General features: G+C 40.7%; 1 protein-coding gene across 6 annotated transcripts in view; it reads left to right on the top strand.

The window, feature by feature from the left end:
- The window catches only part of CFAP61 (cilia and flagella associated protein 61), a 164873-nt gene that overhangs the window by 17715 nt on the left and 129506 nt on the right, over nucleotides 1-17652 (top strand). For all 6 annotated transcript variants that reach the window (XR_013544719.1, XR_013544720.1, XM_078392555.1 and 3 more), the window contains exons 7-8: nucleotides 905-1037; nucleotides 12306-12456. Coding sequence is in view for 4 of the 6 variants with exons in the window: in XM_078392555.1 (XP_078248681.1) it covers nucleotides 905-1037; nucleotides 12306-12456 (284 nt within the window). In the remaining 2 variants the exon portion in view is untranslated. The remainder of the gene's footprint in view (nucleotides 1-904; nucleotides 1038-12305; nucleotides 12457-17652) is intronic.

Here is a 17652-nt window from a genome sequence, read left to right on the forward strand (position 1 = left end):
AAAACCTTCTTACCCTATGAAAATGGGAATATCCTCAAGCTTTTTAATCCTTTGCATATTATTTCTGGAATATTACAGTTTTAAGTACTTCAGCCTTTGTGATATTTTTAGAGCTCTAGATGCCTGTTTTCTTCTCTGATGTTTTAATTTATTCTTCTTTTAACATACAGTTTCAAGCCTTTAAAAATTAGTTTATATGGGTTTTGAATTTTATTTCCATTAATACATTTCAAAAATAAATAAAGTTTCAAATTTGATTTCCATTTGTCTGATATGTAAGAGAAAAAGAAGACAGGAAAAAACATTGTAGATTTATAAGACAAGTTAATGTTCTTAGAAGACTCCATCTGAACTGAAAGCTCATGTATCCTTTGTATGTGTACGGCAAGTGATAGGGTTGGAAATGGCTAATATTAGCTGGTCATTGTTGAGAAAAAGGCATTTTGTATGTGCTCAGAGTAATTTTATATAGTATAGCTGAGCACAATTTTGTGTGGCGTTCTGGATAGAAAATTTATTTTGAGATTCGACCCATTATGAATTCTGACTCTAGTGAAACCATTTTGCAAGAGCAGTGACATGATAAAGGATCCAGAGCCCTTGCTGTACTTTGCTTGCTGAGAGGAATGTGGTGTGAATTCATCCCAGACACCTCAGAAAGCACTAGTTGGTATGTGGAACTATTTTATACTCCTCAACCCAATAGATCATCACACTGTATGTTGGCTGTGGGGCTCAGCACTTGGTTGTTACATAGAAAACAAATAACAGCTCTACCAACCACTGATAAAGGGCAGAAACCCTTTGATAGAAAATTTTCAATATGTTCATTCCAAAATGTTATTTTTAAATCTCTAAATGCAATTGTTATTGTCCACTAAAGTAAATCCATTAAAATTTTTAGGGTAGAGGACCACGATGATCTCACACCTCTCTTTGCATGCCACAATGATATGCTGAGGGAAACCTATGGAGAGTATTTCCTTGCTGAACTAATAGAAGCACAAGATGAAGACAATCTTGCTGTGGTTTGTGAGGTGAGCCTTTGCATATGCTATCAACAGAATAACTGCTTCCACGTGTTTTTGTCCTGTTTTGTTTTGTTTCTTTGGATTTTGCCTGCTGTTCTGATGTTTTTGATGGGCACTGTATGGGCTAATTCAATTTAATTCAGACGATTACCATATCTACTATTGTGGGCAAGAATCCCGTAGAAGAAATGGAGTAGCCCTCATAATCAACAAAAGAGAGGGAAAAGCTGTACTGGGATACAATTTCAAAAATGAGAGAATGATTTCAATACGGACTCAAGGTAGTCCTTTCAACATCACAGTAATGAAAGTTTACTGAAGAGGCTGAAATTGACCAATTGTATGAAGACCTGACACCAAAGAAAGATGTTATTCTCATTATAGGGGACTTAAGAGGAGTCTCTTGTAGGGAATCAAGGGACTCAAGAGGAGTCTCTTGTAGGGAGTCAAGAAATAAAAGGAACAACAGGAAAGTTTGGCCTTTGAGTTCAAAACAAAGCAGGGTAAAGGCTAATACTTTTGTCAAGAGAACAAGCTGGTCATCACAAACATTCTTTTCCAACAACACAAGAGGCGAATCTACACATGGACATCACCAGATGGGCAATACCAAAATCAGATTGATTATGTTCTCTGCAGCCAAAGATGGAGAAGCTCTATACAGTCAGCACAAACAAGACCTGGAGCTGATTGTGGCTCTGTTCATCAGCTTCTCATAGCAAAATTCATGCTTAAATTGAAGAAAGTAGGAAAAACCACTGGGCTAATCAGGTATAATCTAAACCAAATCCCTTATGAATACACAGTGGAAGTGAAGAACAGATTTAAGGAACTAGATTTGGTGGACAGAGTGCCTGAAGAACTATGGATGGAGGCTCGTAACATTATACAGGAGGCAGCAACAAAAACCATCCCAAAGAAAAGGAAATGCAAGAAAGCAAAGTGGCTGTCCAACAAGGCCTTACAAATAGCAGAGAAGAGAAAGGAAACAAAATGCAAGGAAGATAGGGAAGGTTACAGAACATTGAATGCAGACTTCCAAAGAATAGCAAGAAGAGACAAGAGGACCTTCTTAAACAAACAGTGCAAAGAAATAGAGGAAAATAATAGAAAGTGAGAAAGGAGTACAACAAGGCTGTATATTGTCTCCCTGCCTATTTAACATATGCAGAGTACATCATGCGAAAGGCAGGACTGGATGAATCCCAAGTGACCGGTTTTACTTTCTTGGGCTCCATGATCACTGCAGATGGAGACAGCAGCCATGAAATTAAAAGATGCCTGCTTCTTGGGAGGAAAGCCATGATAAACCTAGACAGCATCTTAAAAAGCAGAGACATCACCTTGCTGACAAAGGTCCACATAGTCCAAGCTATGGTATTTCCAGTAGCGATGTATGGAAGTGAGAGCTGGACCATAAAGAAACCTGACCGCCGAAGAATTGATGCTTTTGAATTGTGGTATGGAGGAAACTCTTGAGAGTCCCCTGGACTGCAAAGAGAACAAACCTATCCATTTTGAAGGAAATCAACCCTGAGTGCTCACTGGAAAGACAGACCCTAAAGCTGAGGCTCCAATACTTTGGCCATCTCATGAGAAGAGAAGACTCCCTAGAAAAGACCCTGATGTTGGGAAAGTATGAAGGTAGAAGGGGACGACAGAGGATGAGATGTTTGGACAGTGTCAGACAGGAGGGCCTGGCGTGCTTATGACTTAACAACTAAACAACAAAGAAGTATGGGCTAAGAGGAATACAGTCTGGAATCGTTCCATACACCTCTGGAAATGCTAACTGCAGAAATCAACAGTTTTGCAGGGGGTTAGGGAGCACCTTGTTTCCACTTCATTTGTTGAATATGGGAAGTAGTGCTTAGCTAATGAGAACTGCCTGTAATAGAAGTCTATGCCTCTGGTAAAGAGGCATTAAGCTCTGCTCCTAGACCTTAGACTTACACTGTCCCAATCTGATCTTGAAAAGAATTGTAAAGGAAAGGTTAAGTAGCTCCCATTTTGCTCAAGATCATCAGGTTTTGGTGTACCTTGCATTCTCTGCAGTTCAATCTCAAATTTGGTTTTCTCATTGTTCAGTCGTTCAGTCGTCTCCGACTCTTTGTGACCCCATGGACCAGAGCACGCCAGACCCTGCTATCCTTCACTTCCTCCCGGAGTTTGGTCAGATTCATGTTGGTTGCTTCGATGACACTGTCCAACCATCTCATCCTCTGTCATCCCCTTCTCCTCTTGCCTTCACACTTTCCCAACATCAGGGTCTTTTCCAGGGAGTCTTCTCTTCTCTTGAGATGTTTAGTCATAAATAAATTAAAAGGGATTAATTTAGTATTCAGACTGAAATGTTTCCTTCTTATTTACTATTACAGGACATGCATTTGAAATATCTTTGCAACATTAAAAAAAAGATATGTGTTCAGGAACTGAGCAGAGGTAGTAGAGAAAGAGGTGAAGCCTGGACAATCTTTGGGTGCTATGGGTCTTCAACATTGCCTGAAACTAGTATTGCTAATATTTGATTTAAAAGATACCCATCATCAGAGACAGGGATAGCAGGCTAGGACAGGGCATGAAGAGAGCAGAGCATGGGGCGACCTAACTATCAGGAACAAAGTCAATACTTAGCAAATTACTGGCAAATTATTTTTGTCAAGTAAAGGAGAAAGATAAATTGATGACTCGCACTTGATACTGTTCATATGAAAAGTAGTATATTACCATAGTGTTATTTTAACAGCATTTGTTTATTTATCTGTTTATTTGAAACTACCCATGTTCTAGCTTCCATTGCATTTGGATAGTGGTTCCCAACCTTGGGTCCCCAAATATTCTTGGACTGAAACTCCCAGAAGCTTTGACTACTAGTATTGACCAGGATTTCCAAAATTGGAGGCTAGAGATATTCATTTCTTCATAGGGCACCTAGTTCAGTGTTCTTGTTTCCTCTGTAGGACCCTTTAACTCTTTGTTAAGACAGGGAGAGAAAAGGAGGGAGAGAAAGGAACAGAAACTTTTGATGACTAGTAATGGTGATGGAGAGTGAAGAGAAGAGACGATTGCATGAGCACTGGTTATGTTTGCAGGTAAAACATAACCCTGTAAAATCAAGCAGGAAAGCATTGTAGCTTTGCAAGCAATAACGGGAATGTAGGTCTCATCAGTTTATCTGGAATGTACATGTATTGCTTTAGTTATTGGAGCTGCAAGAAAGCAACAGTTTTTTAATGGTTGGACCTCCATCATTTATTTTCTAAGAACCATTTTACATGTGATTGCTTTATTGATTTGTAAACTGCTTTGTTACAAGCCTCATAATAATAAAACACGGAAAAAACACAATACACAAAATTAAGATACCATATTTATGTTAGCCCTGAGAACAGAAAAGTGTGAAATATATGCCAGGAAAAAAATCACAGTGGTAGTGAAGATAAGGTGCGATAGGAAGATGGAGACAGCCGCCACAAAATTAAAAGACACCTGCTTCTTGGGAGGAAAGCGATGAAAAACCTTGACAGCATCCTAAAAAGCAGAGACATCACCTTGCCAACGAAAGTCCGCATAGTCAAAGCTATGGTTTTTCCTGTAGTGATGTATGGAAGTGAGAGCTGGACCATAAAGAAAGCTGACCACCGAAGAATTGATGCTTTTGAATTGTGGTGTTGGAGGAGGCTCTTGAGAGTCCCCTGGACTGCAAGGAGAACTAACCTATCAATTCTAAAGGAAATCAATCCTGAGTACTCACAGGAAGGACAGATCCTGAAGCTGAGGCTCCAATACTTTAGCCATCTCATGAGAAGAGAAGACTCCTTGGAAAAGACCCTGATGTTAGGAAAGTGTGAAGGCAAGAGGAGAAGGGGACAACAGAGGATGAGATGGTTGGACAATGTCATCGAAGCTACCAGAATGAATTTGACCCAACTCCAGGAGGCAGTGGAAGATAGGAGGGCCTGGCGTGCTTTGGTCCATGGGGTCACGAAGAGTCGGACACGACTAAACAACTAAACGATGACGAGGAAGATTCAGGGTATTTGAGGGGGTTGACAATATTTCTGGAGAAACCGAGAGCACAAGTTCAAACATGGAGAGTTAAAGGGAGTGCTTAGGGCAAGGTGTAGAGAGAGAAAAACAGCAAGAGGGGAAAGTAAGAGCAGGGGGGAAACAGAAAGTACCAGAGGAAGGGAATAAGGAACCTCTAACTTATGTGAAGCTGGTATTTCTACTACTGTATTAACAAAGAATTGACATAGCCCATCCATGAAGACAGTTAGTGTAAAAGGTCAACAAGATTGCAAATTAAATACTTGCATAGATTTTATCAATTACTCTATGGATGTTTAAATTCATGAATTACATGCTACTTAAGGCAAATGAGTCACTGTGATTTGACGAATAGGTTACAAGGGCCACAATATATTGAAATAAAATTCAAAGAAGGATCTGTGGTCCAAAAAAGCTTGAGAGAAATTGATAGAGAGTGTTTGGAAAAACCTCCTTTGTTTAAATGACATCATTCTAGTTTCCTTGCAATTTGATATCATTCTGTCATTTAGTGCAATAAATCACTGGTTCAAATGCTTTTTTTAAAAAATGACATATTTCTGTCTGACAATAGCTAGCGTAAACCCAAGAAAATTCGTTTCAGTTCTTCCTAGGTTTCAGCAGAGTGGTAGACTGGGAAAGCACTGCCATGTGAGCCAAGAGAGATGTCAGTTTGCCCTGCAAAGAACGAAGCTGGCAACTTCATTTTGGACATATGGCAGATGGATTGTTTAATCAGCTTCTGCTGAGCCTTGGGCCTAAAATTACATAGGAGCCAGGCAACTGCGGACTCCAGCTTTGTTCAGCTAAGCAAACAAATGACTAGGGGGCAACCTCCCCTCCCCCAAAAAAACCTCCACAAGCACTATATGTGTTTTTGTTTTTATTGAAGTGTTGATGCCAAGTGTGTCAACCCAGTTCTTTAGAACAAATATTGTTCTAGCACGAAGAGGAAAACTTTAATACTTGGAAAGCTATTTTTCTCTAATACTATTTGTCAATACAGTTTGTGTGATGTTGAAACAAGGAGTTTTCTCCCTCTTGCTATGATTTTTGTGTACACTATGGGTCAAAAATGTGATGCAAAGGTGGAATTGTAAGTTAAAATAACAGTAAGAATAATTATAATTAACAGCACTAGCAAATGGGACCACAGCAATTTAGGCATGGAGGAGAAGTGGGGGAAATACATGCAGCAATTCCAGCAAAAAATAGCCACTCAAATTTTGCTCTGATTTTTAGAAATTGGTATACTTGCAAACTGAAACGCCATGTCTAGTTTTTCTTTAAGTGAATGTTAATCCTGATGTTGAACACATTAATCTGTAAATCTAAAACACATTAATGTTAAGGGAAGCCTGCTCATTTGGGGGGTCCCCTTGAATAAAAATTCTGAGAATCACATTCAGAATATCTGTGCTACACTTGCTTGTAAATTGATTTTAGGAAGGTTCTAATGTGAAACATACCAACATATTAACTTTTCTTGTAAATAGGGGAAGGAAGACATACTTTGTTAAAGCGTGAACATGCGACAATTTAGCAGAGTGCTTTTTCAGGTCCTGATGGCAAAAATAACTCACACAGACACGTTCAGCTTCTTCCAGCGTGACACATGTATTTACAGCATATGTACATATATACAGAGCGGCAACACGACAGCATGGAATCATCAGTAGAAGAAGGAAGGTACATCTCATCGGCACAGTTCAAATATATACACTCAAGCATCTGCCCTTGCCCAATCAGAGCAGATGTTGCATCATCCAGGCACCACCTCTCCAGAGTCACTGTGACTCAGCACTTTACACACCTGGATATCATGGCAGCTCATTAATGCTTCTGTTCTATTCTGTTCAGGCCTGTAAATTTTTTAATACTCTGACATACTTGATCCCCCTGGAAGAAAGATGAGGTAGAAAGGTAACTAATAAATCTTGTGATAAACACTGATATTGAGAGGGATGCATCATTATTTGTGAAAGGAGTTACTAGGCATAGAAATTTAAATCATAGAACATGGACTAGTTGGAGACTGTTTCCGAACTTCAGTGTCTATGAACTAGGCGGATTGGTAATACTATCCAATTACATGTACTTTGCGTAGGCCATAGTTAAGCAATATTCATATTGTTGTTCTTTAGTCATGTCTGACTCTTCGTTACCCCATGGACCAGAGCACGACAGGCCCTCCTGTCTTCCACTGCCTCCCGAAGTTGGGTCAAATTCATGTTGGTAGCTTCGGTGACACTGTCCAACCATCTCATCCTCTGTCGTCCCCTTCTCCTCTTGCCTTCACGCTTTCCTAACATCAGGGTCTTTTCCAGGGAGTCTTCTCTTCTCATGAGATGGCCAAAGTATTGGAGCTTCAGGTTCAGGATCTGTCCTTCCAGTGAGCTCTCAGGATTGATTTCCTTCAAAATGGATAGTTTTTTTTTCTGCTTCCAGTCCAGGGAACTCTCAAGAGTCTCCTCCAGCACCACAATTCAAAAGCATCAATTCTTTGGTGGTCAGCTTTCTTTATGGTCCAGCTCTCACTTCCATACACCACTACAGGAAAAACCATAGCTTTGACTATGCAGACTTTTGTTGGCAAGGTGATGTCTCTGCTTTTTAAGAGGGTGTCGAGGTTTGTCATCACTTTCCTCCCAAGAAGCAGGTGTCTTTTAATTTTGTGGCTGCTGTCACTGTCTGCAGTGATCATGGAGCCCAAGAAAGTAAAATCTGTCACTGCCTCCATATCTTCCCCTTCTGTTTGCCAGGATATGATGGGGCCAGTGGCCATGATCTTAGTTTTTTTGATATTGAGCTTCAGACCGTTTTTTGCACTCTCCTCTTTCACCCTCATTAAGAGGTTCTTTAATTCCTCCTCACTTTCTGCCATGCTTTTGCGTAGTCAATGAAGCAGAAGTAGATATTTTTCTGGAACTCTCTGGCTTTCTCCATAATCCAGCGCATGTTAGCAATTTCGTCTCTAGTTCCTCTAGCACTCTGCTCATTACCCCCAGGATTTTCACTTTTACCCAGTTTGGGGTAATTACCCCTGTTCCCCAACCTATGGCTTAGAGCAACAGGCATCAACAAACTCACAGCCTGCTTGCAGTAAACCACTGCCAACTACATTCTAACTGTACACTAACTGCCAGCAGTCTAAAAGAGAGGAGGAAAAGACACTTAAGCAGAGAGGCGTGGCTCTTAGAATCAGGCAGGGAAGGAACAATTGGTTACTGCTGGACTGATTGACAGTCACTCCAGCTCAGAAAGGCCCGTCCCAACCAAAGCTAATAAAACAGCATACAAAGTTGAAATAACTCCAACATAAATAATAAATAAGGGTTGCAACATAGTAATGGACCAAGTTACTGTATTTTTCTGTGTATAAGACTATACTTTTGTCTAAAATCTTTAGATTAAAAATATAGAAGTAAGCTGAGGAGGAAAAAACAAGTGGAGGGTAAAGCAAGGGATCAAAGTGATCCTGTAGGATTTTGATCCCTGCTTTCCCCTCCACTTGCTAAACCTTAGCAAAAGGAAATCAGGGATCAAAGTGCTGCGGGATTGCTTTGATCCCTGCTTTCCCCTCTGCTTGCTAAGTCCCATGGGGTTTAGCAAAAGGAGGGGGGAAGGATCAAAGTAATCCTGTGGCTGTATAATCCTGTGGCTGTATAACAGGGAAAGGGATCAAAATGATTGTGCAGTCATCTAATTGCTTTGATCCCTTTCCCCTTCTTTTTGCTAAGCCATGTGGGGCTTAGCACAAAGGGAGAAAGCCGGGATCAAAGCCATCCTGTAACACTTTGATCCTTTTAACCCTACATTTGCTAAGCCCCACTTAGATTTTTAAATTTTGGGTTAGAAAAGTGGGGGGGTGTCTTATGCATGGGGGCGTCTCATACACAGAAAAATACAGTAATCCACAGGTGAAGGGGAGGTAATTACAAGATTGGTTGTAATTACATTATTCAGCTGAAAACTGTAGTTAAATCAACTCTAGTGTTATCAACATCATGTAGACCAGTGCTCAGCTGCAAATTATTGGCTATGAAATTTCATGGGTCACAGGCAGGCAGTCTTATACAGAGTCTACTTTATTTTTGCTTACTGAATCTGCCTATTTCAGGATGCTTCCAGGTGGCAAAATCAATTCACAGTCTGTTGATGTTAAAGGAAAGGGGAATCATCTTTACTTCCTGAGTTGGCATTTGTCTTCTCTGTGTGAAATGAAAAGATATTCACAGATGGAAAAGCCTTTTTTATTTTCCATCAGAATAAAACCAGAGTAAAAACAGTATTTGTATGAATAAGAATTATTCACCCAGGGTTGAATATGTAGTATTGGGGAGACCACAGCCCAGAAGCAGAACATATGCTTCACACATGAGATCCCAGTTTTTACATATGGTATTTTTAGTTAGGATTGGAAAGATTCTTGCTGGAAACCCCAGGGAGCCACTCCCTGTCAGTGTAAGCAAAAAGAGCTACACAGTTTGACTTAGTACAGTCTTTGACTATGCTCCTGTGTCAAAGATGTTTTGAAAAAACTTATTTCATACTTATTCTGAGTAACTTTGGAAGTCTGTTAGGGAGGCCAAACCTCCCCTGCAGTGTGCAGACACAGGCTTGTGTATAAGTTACATTAAGTTATATTAAACAGTGGATTGGCCAGTGGTCAACATAGACTGTGTGTTGTGTTGCAAGCTACATAATGCTATGCAGTGTTCAAGAGTTTTGTAACAGAAGAATAATTGAAGAAAGGTTGGCTATAGGGATTTTTTTGGCCTTGATATCTGCAAAACAAACATACAACCCCCAATTTCTATTATTATTATTATTATTATTATTATTATTATTATTATTATTATTATTATTATTATTATTATTATTATTATTATTATTATTATTATTATTGACACACGTTATCTCTGTGTTTTTATTTTGATATCTCTGTGTTTTTATTTTGATTTTATTCGATTATACTTGTATTTTAAACAATTGTGACGGCTTTTAGCTAATACAATAAACTTAAACTTGGAACTTATTATTATTATTATTAGTAGTAGTAGTAGTAGTAGTAGTAGTAGTATTTGTAGTATTTGTAGTATTTGTAGTAGTAGTAGTAGTAGTAGTAGTAGTAGTAGTAGTAGTAGTGGTTTTAGTTTTAGTTATATGCTGCATTTCTCCCAACAAAGGGACCCAAAGCGGCTCACAACATTAAAATTCACACAAAAACACAATAAGTTAAATATTAAAAGACAAACTGACCAACTGCATCATCTGGAGTGTCTCAATGTTAAGCTCTGCTAGGAAGTCTTTTTTACAACAACCCAGTTCACTGAACTGAAGGTGCAACTGTACGTTGAAGGAAAGTTCTACTTGTATCACATGCATTAAAAAATGCCGTAGAATGTCTTCTGCCATTAATTTACATGAAACTCACCAAAGGAAGGTGCCCACATTTCAGTGATCTCAAATTACTGTAAAGAAGTGCAGAAGCTCCTTAGACCTTTGCCTGTTTTCGAACTACATCATTCAGTTGAATAAACATGGTCTGCATTCTCTCATGCTATCTTTTCTGTGAGGAGCCCTTCAGATTCTCTAAAACCAAAAATTCTGCTCAAGCAGTTCTCATTTTTTTAAAGTCAGATTAACCTTTTATTTGAAAGTATGATGATCTCATCACTCCTCTTTCCCCCCTTTCATTTCTCTCTATAAGATCTTTATATACATTAACAATTACAAGTTTATATTTCAAATTTCTCACCAAAATCTTCTCCATTTGTTAGATCCACATTGGCCATCACAATCTTCACAGATAGCTGTGACACCCAAGATGCCTCTGTTTGTACATATTGGGACCATGATCCTCCCATTTATGTTCTTGTTTTTTTTTTTAACTAATTTAACATTTGCCCAGGGTTCTTATCAGAAAAAGAAAGGAAGAGGGTAGGGCAGCTAGAGAATGTACTTTGTTTTAAAGGGAAAACTCATAACTGGAGGGGGCTGGGAAGCAGTGGGGTGGGGAGGAGCTGCTTGGAACATTTCACCTGTTTTTCTTCATTTGTTTGTTTGCCATGATTTGGTATTTGGTATTCAAACCAAATTAATTCTTAAGATTTACTTGGTAGAAGACATACAGAAGATTGTACATTTGGTCCTTAATCTTGTGTTATGCCTCTGCACGGTGTCAAGGACAGTCCCTTATAAGTTGCAACTAGAGTAGGTTGATTGAATCAGTAGAGAGTTGGTGAGTCAACTCTATAAATTCCATTGATTCAACCATCTGACACCAGTTACAACTTACTACTGGATTTCAGCCACTGTGGTGACTGTGGTGATCTGTTTTCCTCTTCCTGGTTTTTTTAATGTGGTAATTACGCTCACAGAGAAACTTCAGATATATTATACATGGCAATAGTTCTCAACCAATGGTACGTAAACTGCTTATGGAATCAGCTCCCACATTTAATGTTGGGTGGTTGGGTCACATTGTGTTGCTGTAAACCGCTTAGAGTAGTGCTTTGCACTAAGTCAGGGGTCTCCAAACTTTTGAGCATGAGGGCCACATTGTATATTGTCAACATTTTTGAGGGCCAAAGAAACATGCACATGCACACACATCCTGCTCGCCTGGACGCCCGCCCACCTGGACGCACCCTTCCATGCACATGCATGGATGCCTGCACACACACATCCTTGCCCCCCTCATGCGCATTGGCTGAAAGGAAAGGGCCGGATAAAACAGCAAGGCAGGCCAGATATGGTCAATGATATATAAATACATGATATGGAGGGATAGATAAACAGTTCAGGTGGTGTATTGATTTTTTTATAGGCAGTACTGTAACTCAATGCTATTTTGTTCTTCAAATGTGGTATGCCATCTTCTGTTGACCCTATCTGCCATGAGTTATCTGTCTGCAACCTTTTGATGTATGGGCACTAACTCTGGATACTCACTGTTTCTCCTAAACCTCCAGTTCTCTGGCTCACCATATATTGTAAATGATATAATTAATTGTTAAAATGCATATAAACATATAGATGCTGCTCTTGAAAAAAGTTGGAGGTTTGTTTCAATCATAACAGATCTTGGATTATTAGGAGATAAAACACAAAATGTTGACAGGGCAGATTCATGGTACAGCATGCTATAGAACACATTGAGCTAGATGGGATTGTGTTTATTGTTGCTTTAAGAAATTTATAGCATTTTTTATGTTTCAGGATGATGGTGTAGCAGTGGGCTTCATGAGTGTATGTTCTGAAGTGAATATACAGTTGCTTCATGAATGCTTTGACCTGGGCCCCTTCCACGGACTGTGTAAGCCACATCCAGATGACATTCTTAAACCTCCACAAGTGTCAAATGATGCAGGTAAAAAATGCAAGATTTTGCAAGATTGAGTTAGGTGTGTTGATTCAAGTATTGTCAGATACTTTCAACGACAGCTGAAATTACCCCAAATGATGTAGTTTACATAAAAAATTAAATATTTTATAGAGTCTGAAAGCCTCTATGTGCAGTTATTAAGGTATCATCAGCATCGAATAAGCAGTCCTGATGAAATTTTGGAAAATATAGGCACCTCAGTATGAAAACTAAATTCTTCTTTGTGGCCTCTGTGAATCATACCCTGGGTGATCCGCGCCTGCGCAGAGCCTCATCAGAAAGTTCTTGAGCTTCTGCAGTAGCAAAAAAAAAACACATTAGAATAAGGCCCCTCCCCTCTCGTATAAGTACCTTGGGACCAAGGGTCCCCTTTCAGTTTCTTTCAACCACCGTGTTGAGAGCCTCATAGTTCTGCTTCTGTGAGTAAAAGAGAAAGAGAGTTTATTCTTGATTCTTTCCTGTTATCAATCTTTTTTCTTTTAAACTTTTAGATACAAGTTCATTATTATCAGAGATTTTTTTCCTTTCTGCTTCTCTCAGCCTCTGCCCGCAGCGCCCCCCCCCCAATTATCGTTTTTTCTCCTCAAATTATTTTCTCTTATTTATGGCCCTTTTGGGCCTATTTAAACATTGCACCATCTGTGATAACAAAATACCACTCTCCAACGGCCACGCCAAGTGTCTTTTTTGCTTGGGAGAGGCACACCAGACGTCCTCCTGCCAGCATTGTAAGAACTTCAAGCGCGGAATCCTCCTTTCTCGCTTATCCAGATTAAAACTCCATCTTTGGGAACAATCCCTTCAACCAACCAAATTGACCTAACCTCCTCGTAAGGCCACCTTACAAACCAAAGCAATGGAGAAGGCTCTTTCTGAAGCCTCAAAACAACGTCCATCAATCACACCATCCCATTCTGATGCTCCATCCACTTCATCTAAAACTTCAAAAGCTCATAAATTGAAGCACTCAATACCAAAATCCTCGATATCGAAGTTCTCCACTAAACATCAAATCCACTGAAGCCTCGTTGGTTCCGGAGCCTTCTCTGCCTAAAAGACCTAAACAACATAAATCTAAAGCTGCAGTCATCTTTCAACAGCCTCAACAAACTGCTGAATCAATCTCTATTGGTTCACCTTCTGACGATGACGGAATCCCCTCTCATCAACCCTGCTCCCAATCACTGGAATGGGATGACAGAGTCAGTCAATTAACATCTTCTCCTCCCAGTCCTCAACACTCTGATCTTTCGAGCAATCCTTCCATAGTTGCTTCACCTGACAGGGTCAACCATTAGAGACTATACCTTATTTGGTAACATTTGATTGTCCACCACGACCGCCTCAGAGACATTGGCCCCAACAGTCCCTGGAGCCATCTATTTCATCACGTGTGGCTCAGATCCGCGTTCAGCAGTCTCATCGAGTTAAACATTTGCCCCGTCCAGTGCTCGACTGGACAAATCACAACCACCAATTAGCCAGTTGCTCTATCCAGCTCGGCCATACCTTCTCATGGCAGGCCTCGATCTCAACAGCTGTAGGTGTCAAAATGGCCATATCACCATGACCCACATGGACTCCAACCTGCTCCCTACCTGGCACCTAAAAGACCCAGGATGGTCAAGCATATCAACTCAGCATATCAAATCATTAGATCCAGTCTCTATGACCTTGAATATGCAACCCTATTCTCCCAATTGAACCCCACCTGCTCCCCTCTTGCTTTTGGCCTATCCCCCTCCCTTGGCCGCCCCTCCAATTATTTTAACCAATTGTCCAACCCTCAAAAAAGACGAGCTTTTATGCTCGCTAGGCTGAATATCTTTCCATCAGCAGCCCACTTTGGGAGATTCACTCGAATCCCCCGCCCCAACAGATTGTGTCATTCTTGTGCATCCGAACCCGACTCCCTGGACCACATCTTACTCCGGTGCCCATTCCACAACATCCCCCGTAAGCGGCTACTAGGCCCACTCCTCTCTTCCCTCTCCCCTTTCTTCCTCGACCTTACCCCCATACTCCTGAGCGATTTCTCGCCTTTTATCACCAGTCAAGTTGCTGACTTTCTCCTAACTGTTATGAAGACCTCCCCTCCCCCTCCCCCTACCCTAAACCCTCTATAAATCTCTTTGAACCTAGCCTACTACAATCCCAACCTCACCCCTTCCCCCCACCCGGTATTGGAATGTAACTATCCTGTGTACTCCCTGTACCCTGTAATGCCAATAAAGGTTTCTGTATGTTGTGTCAAGCAATTTTCTTTTACATGCAAGGCTTTTACAGCTCCAGCCTCCTGATCCTAATCCAGACAAGAGAAATCATTCCTCTCACTTGGCATCTCCAGCGTCTATATACTCCACTTCTTTACCAGCTTGTCAACAACCTCCGTTTCAACATCACTGAGACACAGGCTCTGATATTGATGATCCTCGATATCCATTCTGATCCATGGACACTTGTTCTGTCCCTCTGTCAATGCACAATTTCTGTCACCCGATAGAAGCAAGCCATCAAACTCGACATCACTATGACCCGAGTTCGACACTGACGTGCAACCATGGCAAACAACGTCCATGGACACTTGGATGATGTCTCTCAGTATCAAAAATCCTCAACACCGACAAATGCCCATGGACATGGCGGCTTCATCGACATCAAGCCACAAATGTCAATACTATGACACTCAGCCTATCGACACCAAAGTTGATCGACAATCCATCAATTCCCAACATGATCCTGATTATTCTGATCATGGATCCAGACATCAGACACCGTCAGTATTATTTACCTCACCGGAATACGACCTTGTCAATGCTGATCCACCATCACAGGCAGAAGACTTCCAAATTTACGCCCAACTTATGATGGCTATGTCTCTCAATCTCCAAATCTACTGTCCTTCGACAGAACCAGACGATTATCTATGCGACCCAATCTCTAAAGATACAACTACTCCAGTACACATCTCAATGCTTCTGTCTCTACTCAGCACCACTCAACAATTCTGGACAAAACCAGCCTTTTTCCATACCATGTCTAAACAAATCGATAACCTCTACAGAGTCCATGATCCTGGAGCTCTATTTCTTCAAAAACAACCAGCTCTAAACTCTATTTTTGTCAAAGCCTCACAGTCCACATCGCAACATGGACAAACCCTCATACCACCAAATAAAGACAGTAGAAGGATTACTCAATGGGAAGATGGCTTTATCCATCAGCTGCATTCACCATGCGTGTCGCTAACTACAAGGGAGCCATGGGTGCATATCAGCATTTCTTTTGAGACAATATGTCAACCTTTGTCAAATCTTTAGCAGAAGATAAAAAAGTACTTGCCCATACCTTTCAAGAAGGTCTTTCCGTTGCCAAACAACAGGTGCTTTCTGCTAGACACACAGTAGATGCCACAGCAAAGTCAATGGCCACTTCAGTAGCCTTGTGACGTTTTTCTTAGCTAAGGAGAGCTGGCTTGGCTGAGGATGCCCGCACATGTATTGAAGACCTTCCATTCGACGGGGCAGGCCTCTTTAATGCTCAACCGGATGATATTTTGGAAAAAATGCAAAAGAAAAGATCATCTGCTAGACCAGGGGTGTCAAACTCAAATTCATCGGGGGCCGCATCAGCAGTTTGGTCCCCATCAAAGGGCCGGTTGTATCTGTAGGTGTATGTGTCCACTCTTTACTATTATAAATTAATGTCACTGCATTCAATTATTACTGGTTTTTGTAATAATGTACGTATACAAATATTGCCAAACACTGTTTATTAAACATATGGAAATCACAAGGCATTAACTTTTTTTTTAACTTTTTAAACTTTTCTGACTTTTTTAACATTTCTTACTAGATCGCTGCCATCAATTTCCTAAGGTCAGTCCATCGATGTCTGGCGTTAGGTCTTGTGCTGTAGCAATCCGCAAAACAGCATGGAGGTTATCATCAGTGATGCGTGATCTGAGCTTGGTCTTGTTCAGATTCATGACTGAAAACATCTGTTCACATAGATAAGTGCTCCCAAACATGGACAGAACACGTGCAGCTTGAAGTCGGAGCTGTGGCATCAAAGCAGGGGGGAGGAGACGGTAAAAGTCATCGACTGTCGCATCCTGGAACTTCGCTTTCAGGCTGCTGTTGGACTGAAGTTCTATTAATTCCATTTGAAGGTGATGTGGTGCACTGTCAACATCGATGTTGAAGGGATTGGCAAAGCTGGTAAAGGTTAAGTTTTGTTCTTTAAAATCAGAAAAGCGTTGATTGAATTCGTCAATCAGCCGATTCACTTTGGTACCCAATCGAGCACATGAAAAAGTACCTGGGAATGAGGTTGAAATGCTCTGGCAGATAGGAAAGTGGGCAAGACTTTTTTTTTCAAGCTGTGACTTCCATAGGCGCAGTTTCTTCTGGAAAGCTGTTATTGCATCATACATTGAGGTTATGACTTGTTTGCGGCCTTGCAGCCTCAGATTCAGTTGGGTGAGATGCTCTGTTATGTCACACAACATGGCAAAATCGCACAGCCAGTTTGGATCTGACAGTTCTGACAAGGGCTTCCCTTTACTTTGCATAAAAAGATTAATTTCTTCCAAAAGCTCAAAAAATCTCTTGAGAACAGTGCTCCTATTCAGCCACCTTACTTCTGTATGGTATGGCACATCTGTATGTTCCATGCTCACCTCCTTCAAAAATTGTTGGAACTGACGATGATTCAGACCCCGTGCACGCAGAAAATTCACTGTTTTCGTGACTGTGGACATTATGTGATCCAGTTGCAGAACCTTGCCACAAAGAACTTCTTGGTGGATAATGCAGTGATAAGTTATCAGCGGCGTGTGGCAATTACTTTTTTCCATTTTCTCTTTTAACAGTCCTACCAAGCCATTTCTCATTCCACACATTGCTGGTGCGCCATCAGTAGTTAGTCCCACCAACTTTTCCCAAGGTAATTTCATTTTATTTACGGATTCCTCCACTGCATTGAAGATGTCCCTCCCAGTTGTTGTCCCATACATGGCGACAACATCCAAGAGCTCCTCACTGACAGACAAGTCTTCCTTCACACCTCTTACAAAAATAGCTAGATGAGCTGTATCAGTATTGTCAGTGCTTTCATCAACAGCTAATGAAAATGCCACATAACTGCATGCCTCTTCAGCCAACTTTGTTTTAAGATTAC

Source organism: Pogona vitticeps, chromosome 4, assembly GCF_051106095.1.
Source record: "Pogona vitticeps strain Pit_001003342236 chromosome 4, PviZW2.1, whole genome shotgun sequence".
Classification (NCBI taxonomy): domain Eukaryota; kingdom Metazoa; phylum Chordata; class Lepidosauria; order Squamata; family Agamidae; genus Pogona; species Pogona vitticeps.